At 49.1% G+C, this 19,123-nt stretch overlaps 1 protein-coding gene across 6 annotated transcripts in view; it reads left to right on the plus strand.

The window, feature by feature from the left end:
* magi2a (membrane associated guanylate kinase, WW and PDZ domain containing 2a) overlaps nt 1-19,123 on the plus strand; it is a 343,918-nt gene that overhangs the window by 83,185 nt on the left and 241,610 nt on the right. For 5 of the 6 annotated variants that reach the window (XM_065021544.1, XM_065021546.1, XM_065021541.1 and 2 more), the window contains exon 2: nt 13,458-13,574. In XM_065021544.1, coding sequence (XP_064877616.1) covers nt 13,458-13,574 — 117 coding nt within the window. Of the gene's footprint in view, nt 1-11,712; nt 11,795-13,457; nt 13,575-19,123 lie in introns of those variants that run through there. The other variant, XM_065021545.1, reaches the window with a different exon arrangement.

Below are 19,123 nucleotides of genomic sequence, written 5' to 3' on the forward strand. Positions count from 1 at the left end.
CTGTTACCTCAGTACTACTGCTGCTGCTGTTACCTCAGTACTACTGCTGCTGCTGTTACCTCAGTACTGCTGCTGCTGTTACCTCAGTACTACTGCTGCTGTTACCTCAGTACCACTGCTGCTGTTACCTCAGTACTACTGCTGCTGCTGTTACCTCAGTACTACTGCTGCTGCTGTTACCTCAGTACTACTGCTGCTGCTGTTACCTCAGTACTACTGCTGCTGTTACCTCAGTACTACTGCTGCTGCTGTTACCTCAGTACTACTGCTGCTGTTACCTCAGTACTACTGCTGCTGCTGTTACCTCAGTACTGCTGCTGCTGTTACCTCAGTACTACTGCTGCTGTTACCTCAGTACTACTGCTGCTGTTACCTCAGTACTACTGCTGCTGTTACCTCAGTACTACTGCTGCTGCTGTTACCTCAGTACTACTGCTGCTGTTACCTCAGTACTACTGCTGCTGTTACCTCAGTACCACTGCTGCTGTTACCTCAGTACTACTGCTTCTGTTACCTCAGTACTACTGCTGCTGTTACCTCAGTACTACTGCTGCTGTTACCTCAGTACTACTGCTGCTGTTACCTCAGTACCACTGCTGCTGTTACCTCAGTACTACTGCTGCTGCTGTTACCTCAGTACTACTGCTGCTGCTGTTACCTCAGTACTACTGCTGCTGCTGTTACCTCAGTACTACTGCTGCTGTTACCTCAGTACTACTGCTGCTGTTACCTCAGTACTACTGCTGCTGTTACCTCAGTACTACTGCTGCTGTTACCTCAGTACTACTGCTGCTGTTACCTCAGTACTACTGCTGCTGTTACCTCAGTACTACTGCTGCTGTTACCTCAGTACTACTGCTGCTGCTGTTACTTCAGTACCACTGCTGCTGTTACCTCAGTACTCCTGCTGCTGCTGTTACCTCAGTACTACTGCTGCTGTTACCTCAGTACTACTGCTGCTGTTACCTCAGTACTACTGCTGCTGCTGTTACCTCAGTACTACTACTGCTGCTGTTACCTCAGTACTACTGCTGCTGCTGTTACCTCAGTACTACTGCTGCTGCTGTTACCTCAGTACTACTGCTGCTGCTGTTACCTCAGTACTACTGCTGCTGTTACCTCAGTACCGCTGCTGCTGTTACCTCAGTACTACTGCTGCTGTTACCTCAGTACTGCTGATGCTGCTGTTACCTCAGTACTACTGCTGCTGTTACCTCAGTACTACTGCTGCTGTTACCTCAGTACTACTGCTGCTACTGTTACCTGAGTACTACTACTGCTGCTGTTACCTCAGTACTACTGCTGCTGTTACCTCAGTACTACTGCTGCTGCTGTTACCTCAGTACTACTGCTGCTGCTGTTACCTCAGTACTACTGCTGCTGTTACCTCAGTACTGCTGCTGCTGCTGCTGCTGTTACCTCAGTACTGCTGCTGCTGTTACCTCAGTACTACTGCTGCTGCTGTTACCTCAGTACTACTGCTGCTGTTACCTCAGTACTACTGCTGCTGTTACTTCAGTACCGCTGCTGCTGTTACCTCAGTACTGCTGCTACTGTTACCTCAGTACTACTGCTGCTGCTGTTACCTCAGTACTACTGCTGCTGCTGTTACCTCAGTACTACTGCTGCTGTTACCTCAGTACTACTGCTGCTGTTACCTCAGTACTACTGCTGCTGCTGTTACCTCAGTACTACTGCTGCTGCTGTTACCTCAGTACTACTGCTGCTGCTGTTACCTCAGTACTACTGCTGCTGTTACTTCAGTACCGCTGCTGCTGTTACCTCAGTACTACTGCTACTGTTACCTCAGTACTACTGCTGCTGTTACTTCAGTACCGCTGCTACTGTTACCTCAGTACTACTGCTACTGTTACCTCAGTACTACTGCTGCTGTTACCTCAGTACTACTGCTGCTGTTACCTCAGTACTACTGCTGCTGTTACCTCAGTACTACTGCTGCTGCTGTTACCTCAGTACTACTGCTGCTGTTACCTCAGTACTACTGCTGCTGTTACCTCAGTACTACTGCTGCTGTTACCTCAGTACTACTGCTGCTGCTGTTACCTCAGTACTACTGCTGCTGCTGTTACCTCAGTACTACTGCTGCTGTTACCTCAGTACTACTGCTGCTGTTACCTCAGTACTACTGCTGCTGCTGTTACCTCAGTACTACTGCTGCTGTTACCTCAGTACTGTTACTGCTGCTGCTGTTACCTCAGTACTACTGCTGCTGTTACCTCAGTACTACTGCTGCTGTTACCTCAGTACTACTGCTGCTGTTACCTCAGTACTGCTGCTGTTACCTCAGTACTACTGCTGCTGTTACCTCAGTACTACTGCTGCTGTTACCTCAGTACTGCTGATGCTGCTGTTACCTCAGTACTACTGCTGCTGTTACCTCAGTACTACTGCTGCTGCTGTTACCTCAGTACTACTGCTGCTGCTACCTCAGTACTGCTGCTGCTGTTACCTCAGTACTACTGCTGCTGTTACCTCAGTACTACTGCTGCTGCTGTTACCTCAGTACTGCTGCTGCTGTTACCTCAGTACTGCTGCTGCTGTTACCTCAGTACTACTGCTGCTGCTGTTACCTCAGTACTACTGCTGCTGTTACCTCAGTACTACTGCTGCTGCTGTTACCTCAGTACTACTGCTGCTGCTGTTACCTCAGTACTACTGCTGCTGCTGTTACCTCAGTACTACTGCTGCTGCTGTTACCTCAGTACTGCTGCTGCTGTTACCTCAGTACTGCTGCTGCTGTTACCTCAGTACTACTGCTGCTGCTACCTCAGTACTGCTGTTGCTGTTACCTCAGTACTACTGCTGCTGTTACCTCAATACTACTGCTGCTGTTACCTCAGTACTACAGCTGCTGTTACCTCAGTACTACTGCTGCTGTTACCTCAGTACTACTGCTTCTGTTACCTCAGTACTGCTGCTGCTGTTACCTCAGTACCGCTGCTACTGTTACCTCAGTACTGCTGCTGCTGTTACTTCAGTACCACTGCTGCTGTTACCTCAGTACTCCTGCTGCTGCTGTTACCTCAGTACTACTGCTGCTGCTGTTACCTCAGTACTCCTGCTGCTGCTGTTACCTCAGTACTACTGCTGCTGTTACCTCAATACTACTGCTGCTGTTACCTCAGTACTACAGCTGCTGTTACCTCAGTACTACTGCTGCTGTTACCTCAGTACTACTGCTTCTGTTACCTCAGTACTGCTGCTGCTGTTACCTCAGTACCGCTGCTACTGTTACCTCAGTACTGCTGCTGCTGTTACTTCAGTACCACTGCTGCTGTTACCTCAGTACTACTGCTGCTGCTGTTACCTCAGTACTACTGCTGCTGCTGTTACCTCAGTACTACTGCTGCTGCTGTTACCTCAGTACTGCTGCTGCTGTTACCTCAGTACTACTGCTGCTGCTGTTACCTCAGTACTACTACTGCTGCTGTTACCTCAGTACTACTGCTGCTGCTGTTACCTCAGTACTGCTGCTGCTGTTACCTCAGTACTACTGCTGCTGTTACCTCACTACTGCTGCTGTTACCTGCTGCTGTTACCTCAGTACTCACTGCTGCTGTTACCTCAGTACTGCTGCTGCTGTTACCTCAGTACCTCTGCTGTTACCTCAGTACTACTGCTGCTGTTACCTCAGTACTACTGCTGCTGCTGTTACCTCAGTACTACTGCTGCTGTTACCTCAGTACTACTGCTGCTGTTACCTCAGTACTACTGCTGCTGCTGTTACCTCAGTACTACTGCTGCTGCTGTTACCTCAGTACTACTGCTGCTGTTACCTCAGTACTACTGCTGCTGTTACCTCAGTACTGCTGCTGCTGTTACCTCAGTACTGCTGCTGCTGTTACCTCAGTACTACTGTTGCTCAGTACTACTGCTGCTGCTGTTACCTCAGTACTACTGCTGCTGTTACCTCTGCTGTTACTCAGTACTACTGCTGCTGTTACCTCAGTACTACTGCTGCTGTTACCTCAGTACTACTGCTGCTGCTGTTACCTCAGTACTACTGCTGCTGTTACCTCAGTACTACTGCTGCTGTTACCTCAGTTACTACTGCTGCTGCTGTTACCTCAGTACTACTGCTGCTGTTACCTCAGTACTGCTGCTGCTGTTACCTCAGTACTGCTGCTGCTGTTACCTCAGTACTACTGCTGCTGTTACCTCAGTACTACTGCTGCTGTTACCTCAGTACTACTGCTGCTGCTGTTACCTCAGTACTACTGCTGCTGTTACCTCAGTACTACTGCTGCTGCTGTTACCTCAGTACTACTGCTGCTGTTACCTCCAGTACTGCTGCTGCTGTTACCTCAGTACTACTGCTGCTGTTACCTCAGTACTACTGCTGCTGTTACCTCAGTACTACTGCTGCTGCTGTTACCTCAGTACTGCTGCTGCTGTTACCTCAGTACTGCTGCTGCTGTTACCTCAGTACTACTGCTGCTGTTACCTCAGTACTACTGCTGCTGTTACCTCAGTACTACTGCTGCTGTTACCTCAGTACTGCTGCTGCTGTTACCTCAGTACTACTGCTGCTGCTGTTACCTCAGTACTACTGCTGCTGTTACCTCAGTACTACTGCTGCTGTTACCTCAGTACTACTGCTGCTGCTGTTACCTCAGTACTACTGCTGCTGCTGTTACCTCAGTACTGCTGCTGCTGTTACCTCAGTACTGCTGCTGCTGTTACCTCAGTACTACTGCTGCTGTTACCTCAGTACTACTGCTGCTGTTACCTCAGTACCACTGCTGCTGTTACCTCAGTACTACTGCTGCTGTTACCTCAGTACTACTGCTGCTGTTACCTCAGTACTACTGCTTCTGTTACCTCAGTACTGGCTGCTGCTGTTACCTCAGTACCGCTGCTGCTGTTTCCTCAGTACTACTGCTGCTGTTACCTCAGTACTACTGCTGCTGTTACCTCAGTACTACTGCTGCTGTTACCTCAGTACTACTGCTGCTGCTGTTACCTCAGTACTACTGCTGCTGCTGTTACCTCAGTACTACTGCTGCTGTTACCTCAGTACTACTGCTGCTGTTACCTCAGTACTGCTGCTGCTGTTACCTCAGTACTACTGCTGCTGTTACCTCAGTACTACTGCTGCTGTTACCTCAGTACTACTGCTGCTGTTACCTCAGTACCGCTGCTACTGTTACCTCAGTACTGCTGCTGCTGTTACCTCAGTACTACTGCTGCTGTTACCTCAGTACTACTGCTGCTGCTGTTACCTCAGTACTACTGCTGCTGCTGTTACCTCAGTACTACTGCTGCTGCTGTTACCTCAGTACTACTGCTGCTGCTGTTACCTCAGTACTACTACTGCTGCTGTTACCTCAGTACTACTGCTGCTGCTGTTACCTCAGTACTACTGCTGCTGCTGTTACCTCAGTACTACTGCTGCTGTTACCTCAGTACTGCTGCTGCTGTTACCTCAGTACTACTGCTGCTGTTACCTCAGTACTGCTGCTGCTGTTACCTCAGTACTACTGCTGCTGTTACCTCAGTACTGCTGCTGCTGTTACCTCAGTACTACTGCTGCTGTTACCTCAGTACTACTGCTGCTGTTACCTCAGTACTGCTGCTGCTGTTACCTCAGTACTACTACTGCTGCTGTTACCTCAGTACTACTGCTGCTGCTGTTACCTCAGTACTACTGCTGCTGTTACCTCAGTACTACTGCTGCTGCTGTTACCTCAGTACTACTGCTGCTGTTGCTGTTACCTCAGTACTGCTGCTGCTGTTACCTCAGTACTACTGCTGCTGTTACCTCAGTACTACTGCTGCTGTTACCTCAGTACTACTACTGCTGCTGTTACCTCAGTACTACTGCTGCTGTTACCTCAGTACTACTGCTGCTGTTACCTCAGTACTACTGCTGCTGCTGTTACCTCAGTACTACTGCTGCTGTTACCTCAGTACTACTGCTGCTGTTACCTCAGTACTACTGCTGCTGTTACCTCAGTACTACTGCTGCTGTTACCTCAGTACTACTGCTGCTGTTACCTCAGTACTACTGCTGCTGTTTACCTCAGTACTACTGCTACTGTTACCTCAGTACTACTGCTGCTGTTACTTCAGTACCGCTGCTGCTGTTACCTCAGTACTCCTGCTGCTGCTGTTACCTCAGTACTACTGCTGCTGTTACCTCAGTACTACTGCTGCTGTTACCTTAGTACTACTGCTGCTGCTGTTACCTCAGAACTACTGCTGCTATTGTTACCTCAGTACTACTGCTGCTGTTACCTCAGTACTGCTGATGCTGCTGTTACCTGCTGCTGTTACTACTGCTGCTGCTGTTACCTCAGTACTACTGCTGCTGTTACCTCAGTACTACTGCTGCTGCTGTTACCTCAGTACTACTGCTGCTGTTACCTCAGTACTCCTGCTGCTGCTGTTACCTCAGTACTGCTGCTGCTGTTGTTACCTCAGTACTGCTGCTGCTGTTACCTCAGTACTGCTGCTGCTGTTACCTCAGTACTACTGCTGCTGTTACCTCAGTACTACTGCTGCTGTTACCTCAGTACTACTGCTGCTGTTACCTCAGTACTACTGCTGCTGTTACCTCAGTACTACTGCTGCTGCTGTTACCTCAGTACTACTGCTGCTGCTGTTACCTCAGTACTACTGCTGCTGTTACCTCAGTACTACTGCTGCTGTTACCTCAGTACTACTGCTGCTGTTACCTCAGTACTACTGCTGCTGTTACCTCAGTACTACTGCTGCTGTTACCTCAGTACTACTGCTGCTGTTACCTCAGTACTACTGCTGCTGTTACCTCAGTACTACTGCTGCTGCTGTTACCTCAGTACTACTGCTGCTGTTACCTCAGTACTACTGCTGCTGTTACCTCAGTACTACTGCTGCTGTTACCTCAGTACTACTGCTGCTGCTGTTACCTCAGTACTACTGCTGCTGCTGTTACCTCAGTACTGCTGCTGCTGTTACCTCAGTACTACTGCTGCTGTTACCTCAGTACTACTGCTGCTGCTGTTACCTCAGTACTACTGCTGCTGTTACCTCAGTGCTGTTACCTGCTGCTGCTGTTACCTCAGTACTGCTGCTGTTACCTCAGTACTACTGCTGCTGTTACCTCAGTACTGCTGCTGCTGCTGCTGTTACCTCAGTACTGCTGCTGCTGTTACCTCAGTACTGCTGCTGCTGTTACCTCAGTACTACTGCTGCTGTTACCTCAGTACTACTGCTGCTGTTACCTCAGTACTACTGCTGCTGTTACCTCAGTACTACTGCTGCTGTTACCTCAGTACTACTGCTGCTGTTACCTCAGTACTGCTGCTGCTGTTACCTCAGTACTACTGCTGCTGCTGTTACCTCAGTACTGCTGCTGCTGTTACCTCAGTACCACTGCTGCTGTTACCTCAGTACTGCTGCTGCTGTTACCTCACTACCACTGCTGCTGTTACCTCAGTACTACTGCTGCTGCTGTTACCTCAGTACTGCTGCTGTTACCTCAGCTGCTGCTGTTACCTCAGTACTACTGCTGCTGCTGTTACCTCAGTACTACTGCTGCTGCTGTTACCTCAGTACTACTGCTGCTGTTACCTCAGTACTGCTGCTGCTGTTACCTCAGTACTGCTGCTGCTGTTACCTCAGTACTGCTGCTGCTGTTACCTCAGTACTACTGCTGCTGTTACCTCAGTACTACTGCTGCTGTTACCTCAGTACTACTGCTGCTGCTGTTACCTCAGTACTACTGCTGCTGTTACCTCAGTACTACTGCTGCTGCTGTTACCTCAGTACTACTGCTGCTGCTGTTACCTCAGTACTACTGCTGCTGTTACCTCAGTACTACTGCTGCTGCTGTTACCTCAGTACTACTGCTGCTGTTACCTCAGTACTACTGCTACTCAGTTACCTGCTGTTACCTCAGTACTGCTGCTGCTGTTACCTCAGTACTGCTGCTGCTGCTGTTACCTCAGTACTGCTGCTGCTGTTACCTCAGTACTACTGCTGCTGTTACCTCAGTACTACTGCTGCTGTTACCTCAGTACCACTGCTGCTGTTACCTCAGTACTACTGCTGCTGTTACCTCAGTACTACTGCTGCTGTCAGTACTACTGCTGCTGTTACCTCAGTACTACTGCTGCTGCTGTTACCTCAGTACTACTGCTGCTGCTGTACTGCCTCAGTACTACTGCTGCTGTTACCTCAGTACTGCTGCTGCTGTTACCTCAGTACTACTGCTGCTGTTACCTCAGTACTACTGCTGCTGTTACCTCAGTACTACTGCTGCTGCTGTTACCTCAGTACTACTGCTGCTGCTGTTACCTCAGTACTACTGCTGCTGTTACCTCAGTACTACTGCTGCTGCTGTTACCTCAGTACTACTACTGCTGCTGCTGTTACCTCAGTACTGCTGCTGCTGTTACCTCAGTACTACTGCTGCTGCTGTTACCTCAGTACTACTGCTGCTGCTGTTACCTTACCTCTGCTGTTACTGCTGCTGCTGTTACCTCAGTACTACTGCTGCTGCTGTTACCTCAGTACTCCTGCTGCTGCTGTTACCTCAGTACTACTGCTGCTGTTACCTCAGTACTACTGCTGCTGTTACCTCAGTACTACTGCTGCTGCTGTTACCTCAGTACTACTGCTGCTGCTGTTACCTCAGTACTACTGCTGCTGTTACCTCAGTACTGCTGCTGCTGTTACCTCAGTACTCCTGCTGCTGCTGTTACCTCAGTACTACTGCTGCTGTTACCTCAGTACTACTGCTGCTGTACTGCTGCCTGTACTACTGCTGCTGTTGTTACCTCAGTACTACTGCTGCTGCTGTTACCTCAGTACTACTGCTGCTGTTACCTCAGTACTCCTGCTGCTGCTGTTACCTCAGTACTGCTGCTGCTGTTGTTACCTCAGTACTGCTGCTGCTGTTACCTCAGTACTGCTGCTGCTGTTACCTCAGTACTGCTGCTGCTGCTGTTACCTCAGTACTGCTGCTGCTGTTACCTCAGTACTGCTGCTGTTACCTCTGCTGCTGTTACCTCAGTACTGCTGCTGCTGTTACCTCAGTACTACTGCTGCTGCTGTTACCTCAGTACTACTGCTGTTGCCTCAGTACTGTTGCTGCTGTTACCTCAGTACTACTGCTGCTGTTACCTCAGTACTACTGCTGCTGTTACCTCAGTACTGCTGCTGCTGTTACCTCAGTACTACTGCTGCTGTTACCTCAGTACTACTGCTGCTGTTACCTCAGTACTGCTGCTGCTGTTACCTCAGTACTACTGCTGCTGCTACCTCAGTACTGCTGTTGCTGTTACCTCAGTACTACTGCTGCTGTTACCTCAGTACTGCTGCTGCTGTTACCTCAGTACTACTGCTGCTGCTGTTACCTCAGTACTACTGCTGCTGCTGTTACCTCAGTACTACTACTGCTGCTGTTACCTCAGTACTACTGCTGCTGCTGTTACCTCAGTACTACTGCTGCTGCTGTTACCTCAGTACTACTGCTGCTGCTGTTACCTCAGTACTACTGCTGCTGCTGTTACCTCAGTACTACTACTGCTGCTGTTACCTCAGTACTACTGCTGCTGCTGTTACCTCAGTACTGCTGCTGCTGTTACCTCAGTACTGCTGCTGCTGCTGTTACCTCAGTACTGCTGCTGCTGTTACCTCAGTACTACTGCTGCTGTTACCTCAGTACTACTGCTGCTGTTACCTCAGTACCACTGCTGCTGTTACCTCAGTACTACTGCTGCTGCTGTAACCTCAGTATTACTGCTGCTGTGTTACCTCAGTACTACTGCTGCTGTTACCTCAGTACTACTGTTGCTGTTACCTCAGTACTGCTGTTGCTGTTACCTCAGTACTGCTGTTGCTGTTACCTCAGTACTACTGCTGCTGTATTACCTCAGTACTACTGCTGCTGTATTACCTCAGTACTACTGCTGCTGTATTACCTCAGTACTACTACTGCTGCTGTTACCTCAGTACTACTACTGCTGCTGTTACCTCAGTACTACTGCTGCTGTATTACCTCAGTACTACTACTGCTGCTGTTACCTCAGTACTACTGCTGCTGTTACCTCAGTACTACTGCTGCTGTATTACCTCAGTACTACTGTAGCACTGACTGTCACTCTCTGTCCATATCTCCTGTCCTCCCTTTCTCCTGCTCCTCTCTTCCGCCCATCCCCCCTTCCTCCTCACTTGTCAGGCGTGTCATGATAGCGCAGAATGAGTGGGATGAGAAATGGCCTCATCCCACTGGAGAGAGATACTCCACACTGATCTCATCACTAGAGGACTGAACGCTGTAGTGACCTCCTCATACACCGCATTGATTCACACACACACTCTCTCACACACAGACACACAGACACACACACACGCACGCACGCACACACACACACACACATACACAAACACTGACACACACTTACATGGCACGCTCATGACACACACACACACACACGGCTGTGTCATCCTTCACCAGCCCTGGGCCATAGAGAGGACACTCACCTGCTATTGCAGTGCACCTAACTGAAGACCTACTTTACCATCCTCCTCCTGGAAGTGGGTTATTTGAAGGTCACACACTCAACAGACCAACATGTAGAGGTGAAGTTTATAGGATGCAGACTCTTCAGTCCTTAAGAGTCCTTACACAGTCCTCCAGTCCCCAAGGGTCAGCCCTGGTATCTTGTCCCCGTTCAAGATTCCATCAGGAATCACACTGAAAGAAGATCATATCTGTGTGCTGCTCATAGTAAGGAATGCTGTTTTAATGTTAGGTGAATGTTCAGTGACATTGGAAGTGAATCCACCTGCACTCCATGTCTATCTACTGAAGTACGTGGCAGATTATTGTCCTTATCTGGTGTGTGTGTGAGTGCGCGTTTGTGTGTGTGAGAGTGAGAAGGAGAGAGAGTGAAAAAGTGGCGGATAGAGCAAGGGAGTGAGTTAGAAAGAGGGAGATTGGACAAATGAGTTCAGAGAAAGTGCTGACACCAGTGTTCTGCTTGCATTCTGTTTGTTTGTCCCATCATGCAACAGCGCAGTGTAAATACACAGTAATTACTGGCCACAGCTCATATTGTTTTTATTTAATCAGATGACAGCTGTTGGCACCATCACATTTAGCCCATGTTGTGGGCCAGACAGCTTCTTTTTTTTTTTCATGTGTCACGAGCAATGACGCAGGGTCACAGGCGGGTCACGTGGTGCCAGTGAGGGGCATCTGCTCTGGGAGGCGGGCAGAAGGCTGACATTATTATTCACTGGGCTGTCAAAGTACAGAGCACCCAGGATGGCATGGAAGGAAAAAAATATTCTGCCCTGCGCTACCAGCAGCCACAGACAGGGGGAGCCGGTGGACTTTAGAATCCCACAGACGAAGAGGGATCTTATTGTGATAGGTCCACACCGCCGGAGCCTGCTTCCTTTGTTGCCTCCCAACTGTCGCACCCCCCCTTCCCTCTCTCCTCCTCTCTCTCACACACACACACACACTCTCTCTTTCTCTCTCTCGTTCTTTCTCCTGCCTCATCTCCCCTTCCTCTCCCATCCGTGGATGAAATGAACAGCACCAGGAGAGGTGGTGTGGATCAGACAGACAGACACAGTGAGTGGGACTGGAGGACAGGGGTTTCTTCACTGCTGTACTGACTGTGAGCCTGGAAGAGGCTGCTGCTGGCTGGGCTCTTTGTGGAGATATACGTACCTGTGGAGAACGGACACTGACACAGCTGGCTGCCAATAACACTCAACTGTGAGAGCCGCCGTGCAAGAAGTGCATTTTACTGTGTGTCGTCGGTGAATTTAGGTATGTGTGTGGGGGGGAAGAGGTATCGTGTGTGTGTGTGTGTGCGTGTGTGTGTTTTTGCATTGAATGATGCATGTATCAGTCTGTTTTTTACTGTGTGGATTAACATGGCATAGTCTCTTTTCTCATGCTGATGTCAATTGGCTGGTTGGGTTGTTTTGTTTCCTTGGCAGAACAGGATTTTATTTCTGACCCCATTCAGGGGGTTTTGATTACAAATTCATGTTTACAATGTTGTTGCGGTGCGAGAGAGAGGGAGAAAGGAGAACGCGGTAGAAAAAACATTCCTCCGATGTGGTCGGCAGATCAACTTGTTCTTCAAAAGTAGGTTATTTATGAATTCCTCTGACTTCTCGACGCTCGTTATAAAACGCTCTCTGGCCGACAGATTGAGATTGCGTTGTGTCTGTCTGTGCGCATGCTCTCCAACAGACGGAACGCTTGAATGTCGTTGCCTTGGGGTCTGAAAGATGAGATAGAGGACCTAAGCATTGCCAGGCACATTTCTCTCTGGTTCCCTCCTAGCATTATCAATGGAAATGACGAGTCCATTCAATCATCCTGTTTCAGTGGGAATTCCATTGGTTCGAGGATGTGTGCCTCTTGGTTTGCTTGTGATGGAGGATATTTCAAGAGGATATTGTAGGCACAGGAGGCTGTTGAGGGTAGGATGGCTCATAATAACATCTGGAACGGAGCGAGTGGAATGGCATCAAACACATGGAAATACTCCACTCCAGCCATTACCATAAGCCTGTCCTCCCAAATTAAGCTGCCACCAATCTCCTGTGGTTGCAGGCTATGTGTGTGGAGTGGGTGTATGTCAACACTGTATATGGTGTACGTGGGATTGTGTGATGGTACAATAGTGGAATATATGGGGTCAGACAGACATGCAGACAGACAGACAGACAGACAGACAGACAGACAGACAGGGAGACAGGGAGACAGGGAGACAGATAGACACAGTGAATGGTAGTAGTACAAATGTGGAGTATCGGTGAGACTTGTGCCCATTCCAGCCCTCTCGCTCGCTCTCTCTCTCCCTGGAGCTTTGCCGTTGCCTCCCTCTCTCCTTCCCCTTCGACCCCTCCCTCGTTCCCTCCCTCCATCCTGCTGAGGAGGCAAATTTAGAGTGGGCGAGCTTTAGCCCATTCATAATTGCGATGGGGGGAGAAGTGGAGAAGGAGGGAGGGGAAGAGAAAGACCCCCCCAGAGACCTCATTACGTATTTATGTCTAGATGTGTAGACATTTTTCTCAACACATGTTTGCCTCATTCACCAATTAACACCCTCACTCCCAATCCAACGGCTGTGTTGACAGATGTTGAACCGATAGAACCGTGCTTCTGTATCTGCATTGCCTGCTCTCTGGGGGTTTAGGATGGGTTTCTGTATAAGCACTTTGTGACAACTGCTGATGTAAAAAGGGCTTTCTAAATAAATGTGATTGATTGATTGATAGAGCTCACACTGGTCCATGCTTTGGTGTTTGTTTTGGCATAATATGCTAATATTGTCTATTGTGACATCCTGGGTTTGACTGTTGAGTTTTTCCAGACCACAGGAAAAACGTACGGCTGGTCACGTGATCAGGACAAACTCCTGGCCCTGTCACCTGCTCTTAGGCCTTACCGAGTTGTTATTGGTCTTTTCCTCCAGGGGGCGTCATAGACAAGGACCTGCGTCACTACCTCAACCTGCGCTTCCAGAAGGCCTCAGTGGACCACGAGCTCCAGCAGATCATTAGAGACAACCTCTACCTCCGCACCATAGCCTGTGAGTAAACCCCCCTGACCCAGTCCCCAATCTCTTACCTGGTGTCCCTCCCGCCCTCTCACAGGGAGATATTCTTCATCCACCCCAGCCTACCTGTCCAATAACACACGGAATCGTCTATGTTTCCTGGCCATGCCACCTGGTAAAACTAGCTACGAGATATCCACAGATCTGGTTCAAATCTCACTTTACAAATTTGGGAATACGTCCAATAGGTACACAACCAGTAGATTCCTTCCAATTGTTGAAATACATTGGCATTTGACTCTTCATTCCCTGCCTCCGCTTCTTCTCCAGCAGCTGCTGACTCTCTGGTCTGGCTGGGTTCAGTAATGGATGATCTAGCTTCATGATTTGGCTGGAGGGATGAACCTGGCCTTCTGCAGCCGTCTGTCTCAGCGGAGGGTGGTCTCAGATTGAACCTTGGCAGCGCCATTCTGTAATCAGCACCTGAATCTCAGCAGGCAGGCGGGCACCATGGTTAAGGCCTATTTATTGTAAAACCATGCCAGTTTTAGTCAACTGAGCTGGGAGACTATCTAGCTAGCCCTCCAGCACTGCATTTCAAGAGCGTTGGTCTACTAATGGATTGTGTGTATGTGTGTAGCACTGCTCCTACATAGCATTTAGACTGAAACAGTCAAAAGAGATTCAATACTTAGTCATGTTTATGTTGCATTGGCAACAATGCATATACAGTTGAAGTCGAAAGTTTACATCCACTTAGGTTGGAATCATTCAAACTCGTTTTCAACCACTCTATACATTTCTTGTTAACAAACTATAGTTTTTGCAAGTCAGTTGTGTCATTCACAAAGTAGATGTCCTAAGTAATCTTTCCAACAATTATTTACAGACAGATTATTTCACTTATAATTCATTGTATCACAATTTCAGTGGGTCAGAAGTTTACATAGTTGACTGTGCCTTTAAACAGCTTGGAAAATTCCAGAAAATTATGTCATGGCTTTAGAAGCTTCTGATAGGCTACTTGACATCATTTGAGTCAATTGGAGGTGTACTTGTGGATGTATTTCAAGGCCTACCTTCAGACTCAGTGTCTCTTTGCTTGACATCATGGGAAAATCAAAATAAATCAGCCAAGACCTCAGGACAAAATTGTAGACCTCCACAAGTTTGGTTCATCCTTGGGAGCAATTTCCAAATGCCTGAAGGTACCACGTTCATCTGTACAAACAATAGTACGCAAGTACCATTGGACCATGCAGCCGTCATACCGGTCAGGAAGGAGACGTGTTCTGTCTCCTAGAGATTAACGTATTTTGGTGCGAAAAGTGCAAATCAATCCCAGAACAACAGCAAAGGACTTTGTGAAGATGCTGGAGGAAACAGGTACAAAAGTATCTACATCCACGGTAAAGCGAGTCCTATATCGACATAACCTGAAAGGCAGCTCAGCAAGAAAGAAGCCACTGCTCCAAAACCTCCATTAAAAAGCCAGACTACAGTTTGCAACTGCACCTGGGGACAAAGATCGTACTTTTTGGAGAAATGTCCTCTGGTCTGATGAAACAAAAATAGAACTGTTTGGCCATAATGACCATCGTTATGTTTGGAGGAAAAAGGGGAAGGCTTGCAAGCCGAAGAACACCATCCCAACCGTGAAGGATGGGGGAGGCAGCATCATGTTGTGGAGGTGCTCTGCTGCAGGAGGGACTGGTGCACTTCACAAAATAGATCATGAGGTAGGACAATTATGTGGATATATTGAAGCAACCACTCAAGATATCAGTCAGGAAGTTAAAGCTTGGTCGCAAATGGGTCTTCCAAATGGACAATAACCCCAAACATACTTCCAAAGTTGTGGCAACATGGCTTAAGGACAACAAAGTCAAGGTATTGGAGTGGCCATCACAAAGCCCTGACCTCAATCCTATAGAAAATGTGTGGGCAGAACTGAAAAAGTGTGTGTGAGCAAGGAGGCCTACAAACCTGACTCAGTTAGACCAGCTCTGTCATGAGGAATGGGCCAAAATTCACCCAACTTATTGTGGGAGGCTTGTTGAAGTTTGACCCAAGTTAAACAATTTAAAGGCAATACTACCAAATACTAATTGAGTGTATGTAAACGTCTGACCCACTGGGAATGTGATGAAAGAAATAAAAGCTTAAATACATCCTTCTCTCTGCTATTATTCTGACATTTCACATTCTTAAAATAAACTGGTGATTCTAACTGACCTAAGACAGGGTAATTTTACTAGGATTAAATGTGAGGAATTGTGACAAACTGAGTGTAGATGTATTTGGCTAAGGTGTATGTAAAGTATTCTGAGTATTCTGTAGACACTGCATACGGTTTCTCATCAAGCGTCTTGTCTCTCATGATGTTATGGAGGAGATCATGTTTAATCCATAACATCACATTTGATTTGTCACATACACATGTTTAGCAGATGTTCTTGCGGGTGTATCGAAATGCTTGTGTTTCTAGTTCCAACAGTGCAGTTATAGCTAACAAGTAATGTCTAACAATTGCACAGCAATACACACAATACACACACATTTAAAGTAAAATAGCTGACGAGCATGTCGGCGCACCATAGTCGAATAGAATAATGTATATACATACTGAATGAGATGAGTAATGCAAAATATGTCAACATTATTAAAGTGACTAGTGTTCCAATTATTAAAGTGGCCAGTGATTTCAAGTATATGTATATAGGGCAGCATTCTCTAATGAGCTAGTGATGGCTATTTAACAGTCTGATGGCATTGGAATAGAAGCTGTTTTTCAGTCTCTCGGCCCCTGCTTTGATGCACCTGTACTGACCTCGTCTTCTGGATGATAACGGGTTGAACAGGCAGTGGCTTGGGTGGTTCTTGTCCTTGATGATCTTTTTGGCCTTCCTGTGACATCGGGTGGTGTAGGTGTCCTGGAGGGCAGGCAGTGTGCCCCTGGTAATGCGTATGGCCTCTGGAGAGCCCTGCGGTTGCGGGCGCTGCAGTTACCGTACCAGGCGGCGATACAGCCCGACAGGATGCTCTCAACTGTGCATCTGTAAAAGTTTGTGAGTGTTGAAGTGGTTGAAGCCTCCTGAGGTTGAAGTGGCGCTGTTGGGTGGACCATTTCAGTTTGTCAGTGATGTGTGTTCACTCGTTTAATGGTCTTCATGATATTTGTCTGTACAACATTTGCTCTCAAAAATGCCATCTTAGGTGATAGTAACTGGAAGTGTGTGTGTGTGTGTGCGTGCGTGCATCCTCATGCATTTTGTGTGTGTGGGTCTGCTTGTGTGTGTGGGTCTGCTTATGTGTGTGGGTCTGCATGTGTGTGGGTCTGCTTGTGTGTGGGGGTCTGCGTGTGTGTGGGTCTGCTTGTGCGTGTGGGCGCATCTGTGTGTGTGTGTGCGTTCATAATGTATTACCCTAGCCATGCCGTTCCAGCCCATCTGTCTGTATCTATAATGGAGAGACATTCTTCAAGGCACGTCAGGGAGATTTCATTAGGCCCATTTTGCCTCTCCTCTGTGGACAGGGAAATGAGAGGTACAAGAAGGCCTATTTGTTAGAGGCGGGCGCCAGTGTTATTCTCCCATAACTCCATGAGGTGGGTTTGTGGAGAGAGGGAGAGAGGGAGGAAGGGGGAATGAAAGAGAGAGCGCTGGCAGTGGATGATCAGAGGAAGTGTGAGTCATTATTCCCGCAGCACAGGAGCTGCATGGCCTTGGACTTCCATTGACTGAAGCGTGTGGTGCTAGGAGAGAGAGAGATGGGCAGATGAGAGACAGAGGAGGGACAGGCCCAGTGGAAGTGGGTGGGGGAGTGTGGGAAAGGAGAGAGCGAGAGATGGACAGAGGAGGGACAGGCCCAGTGGAAGTGGTTGAGGGAGTGTGGGAAAGGAGAGAGAGAGAGATGGACAGATGAGAGACAGAGGAGGGACAGGCCCAGTGGAAGTGGGTGGGGGAGTGTGGGAAAGGAGAGAGAGAGAGATGGACAGATGAGAGACAGAGGAGGGACAGGCCCAGTGGAAGTGGGTGGGGGAGTGTGGGAAAGGAGAGAGAGAGAGAGATGGACAGATGAGAGACAGAGGAGGGACAGGCCCAGTGGAAGTGGGTGGGGGAGTGTGGGAAAAGAGAGAGAGAGATGGACAGATGAGAGACAGAGGAGGGACAGGCCCAGTGGAAGTGGGTGGGGAGTGTGGGAAAGGGAGAGAGAGAGATGGACAGATGAGAGACAGAGGAGGGACAGGCCCAGTGGAAGTGGGTGGGGAGTGTGGGAAAGGAGAGAGAGAGAGATGGACAGATGAGACAGAGGAGGGACAGGCCCAGGAGTGGGTGGGGAGTGTGGGAAAGGAGAGAGAGAGAGATGGACAGATGAGAGACAGAGGAGGGACAGGCCCAGTGGAAGTGGGTGGGGGAGTGTGGGAAAGGAGAGAGAGAGAGATGGACAGATGAGAGACAGAGGAGGGGGTGGGAAAGGAGAGAGAGAGATGGACAGGGACAGTGGAAGTGGGGGAGTGGGAAAGGAGAGAGAGAGAGATGGACAGATGAGAGACAGAGGAGGGACAGGCCCAGTGGAAGTGGGTGAGGACAGAGGAGGGACAGGGGGAGTGGTGGGGGAGTGTGGGAGAGAGAGAGAGATGGACAGATGAGAGACAGAGGAGGGACAGGCCCAGTGGAAGTGGGTGGGGGAGTGTGGGAAAGGAGAGAGAGAGAGATGGACAGATGAGAGACAGAGGAGGGACAGGCCCAGTGGAAGTGGGTGGGGAGTGTGGGAAAGGGAGAGAGAGAGAGATGGACAGATGAGAGACAGAGGAGGGACAGGCCCAGTGGAAGTGGGTGGGGAGTGTGGGAAAGGAGAGAGAGAGAGATGGACAGATGAGAGACAGAGGAGGGACAGGCCCAGTGGAAGTGGGTGGGGGAGTGTGGGAAAGGAGAGAGAGAGAGAGATGGACAGATGAGAGACAGAGGAGGGACAGGCCCAGTGGAAGTGGGTGGGGGAGTGTGGGAAAGGAGAGAGAGAGAGATGGACAGATGAGAGACAGAGGAGGGACAGGCCCAGTGGAAGTGGGTGGGGGAGTGTGGGAAAGGAGAGAGAGAGAGATGGACAGATGAGAGACAGAGGAGGGACAGGCCCAGTGGAAGTGGGTGGGGGAGTGGGAAAGGAGAGAGAGAGAGATGGACAGATGAGAGACAGGGACAGGCCCAGTGGAAGTGGGTGGGGAGTGTGGGAAAGAGAGAGGAGAGAGATGGACAGATAGAGACAGACAGAGGGACAGGCCCAGTGGAAGTGGGTGGGGGAGTGTGGGAAAGGAGAGAGAGAGATGGACAGATGAGAGACAGAGGAGGGACAGGCCCAGTGGAAGTGGGTGGGGAGTGTGGGAAATGGACAGAGAGAGAGAGGAGGGAGAGATGGACAGATGAGAGACAGAGGAGGGACAGGCCCAGTGGAAGTGGGTGGGGAGTGTGGGAAAGAGAGAGAGAGAGATGGACAGATGAGAGACAGAGGGACAGGCCCAGTGGAAGTGGGTGGGGGAGTGTGGGAAAGAGAGAGGGAGAGATGGACATATTAGAGACAGAGGA

The sequence above is a fragment of the Oncorhynchus nerka genome, linkage group LG8 (assembly GCF_034236695.1).
Source record: "Oncorhynchus nerka isolate Pitt River linkage group LG8, Oner_Uvic_2.0, whole genome shotgun sequence".
NCBI lineage: Eukaryota > Metazoa > Chordata > Actinopteri > Salmoniformes > Salmonidae > Oncorhynchus > Oncorhynchus nerka.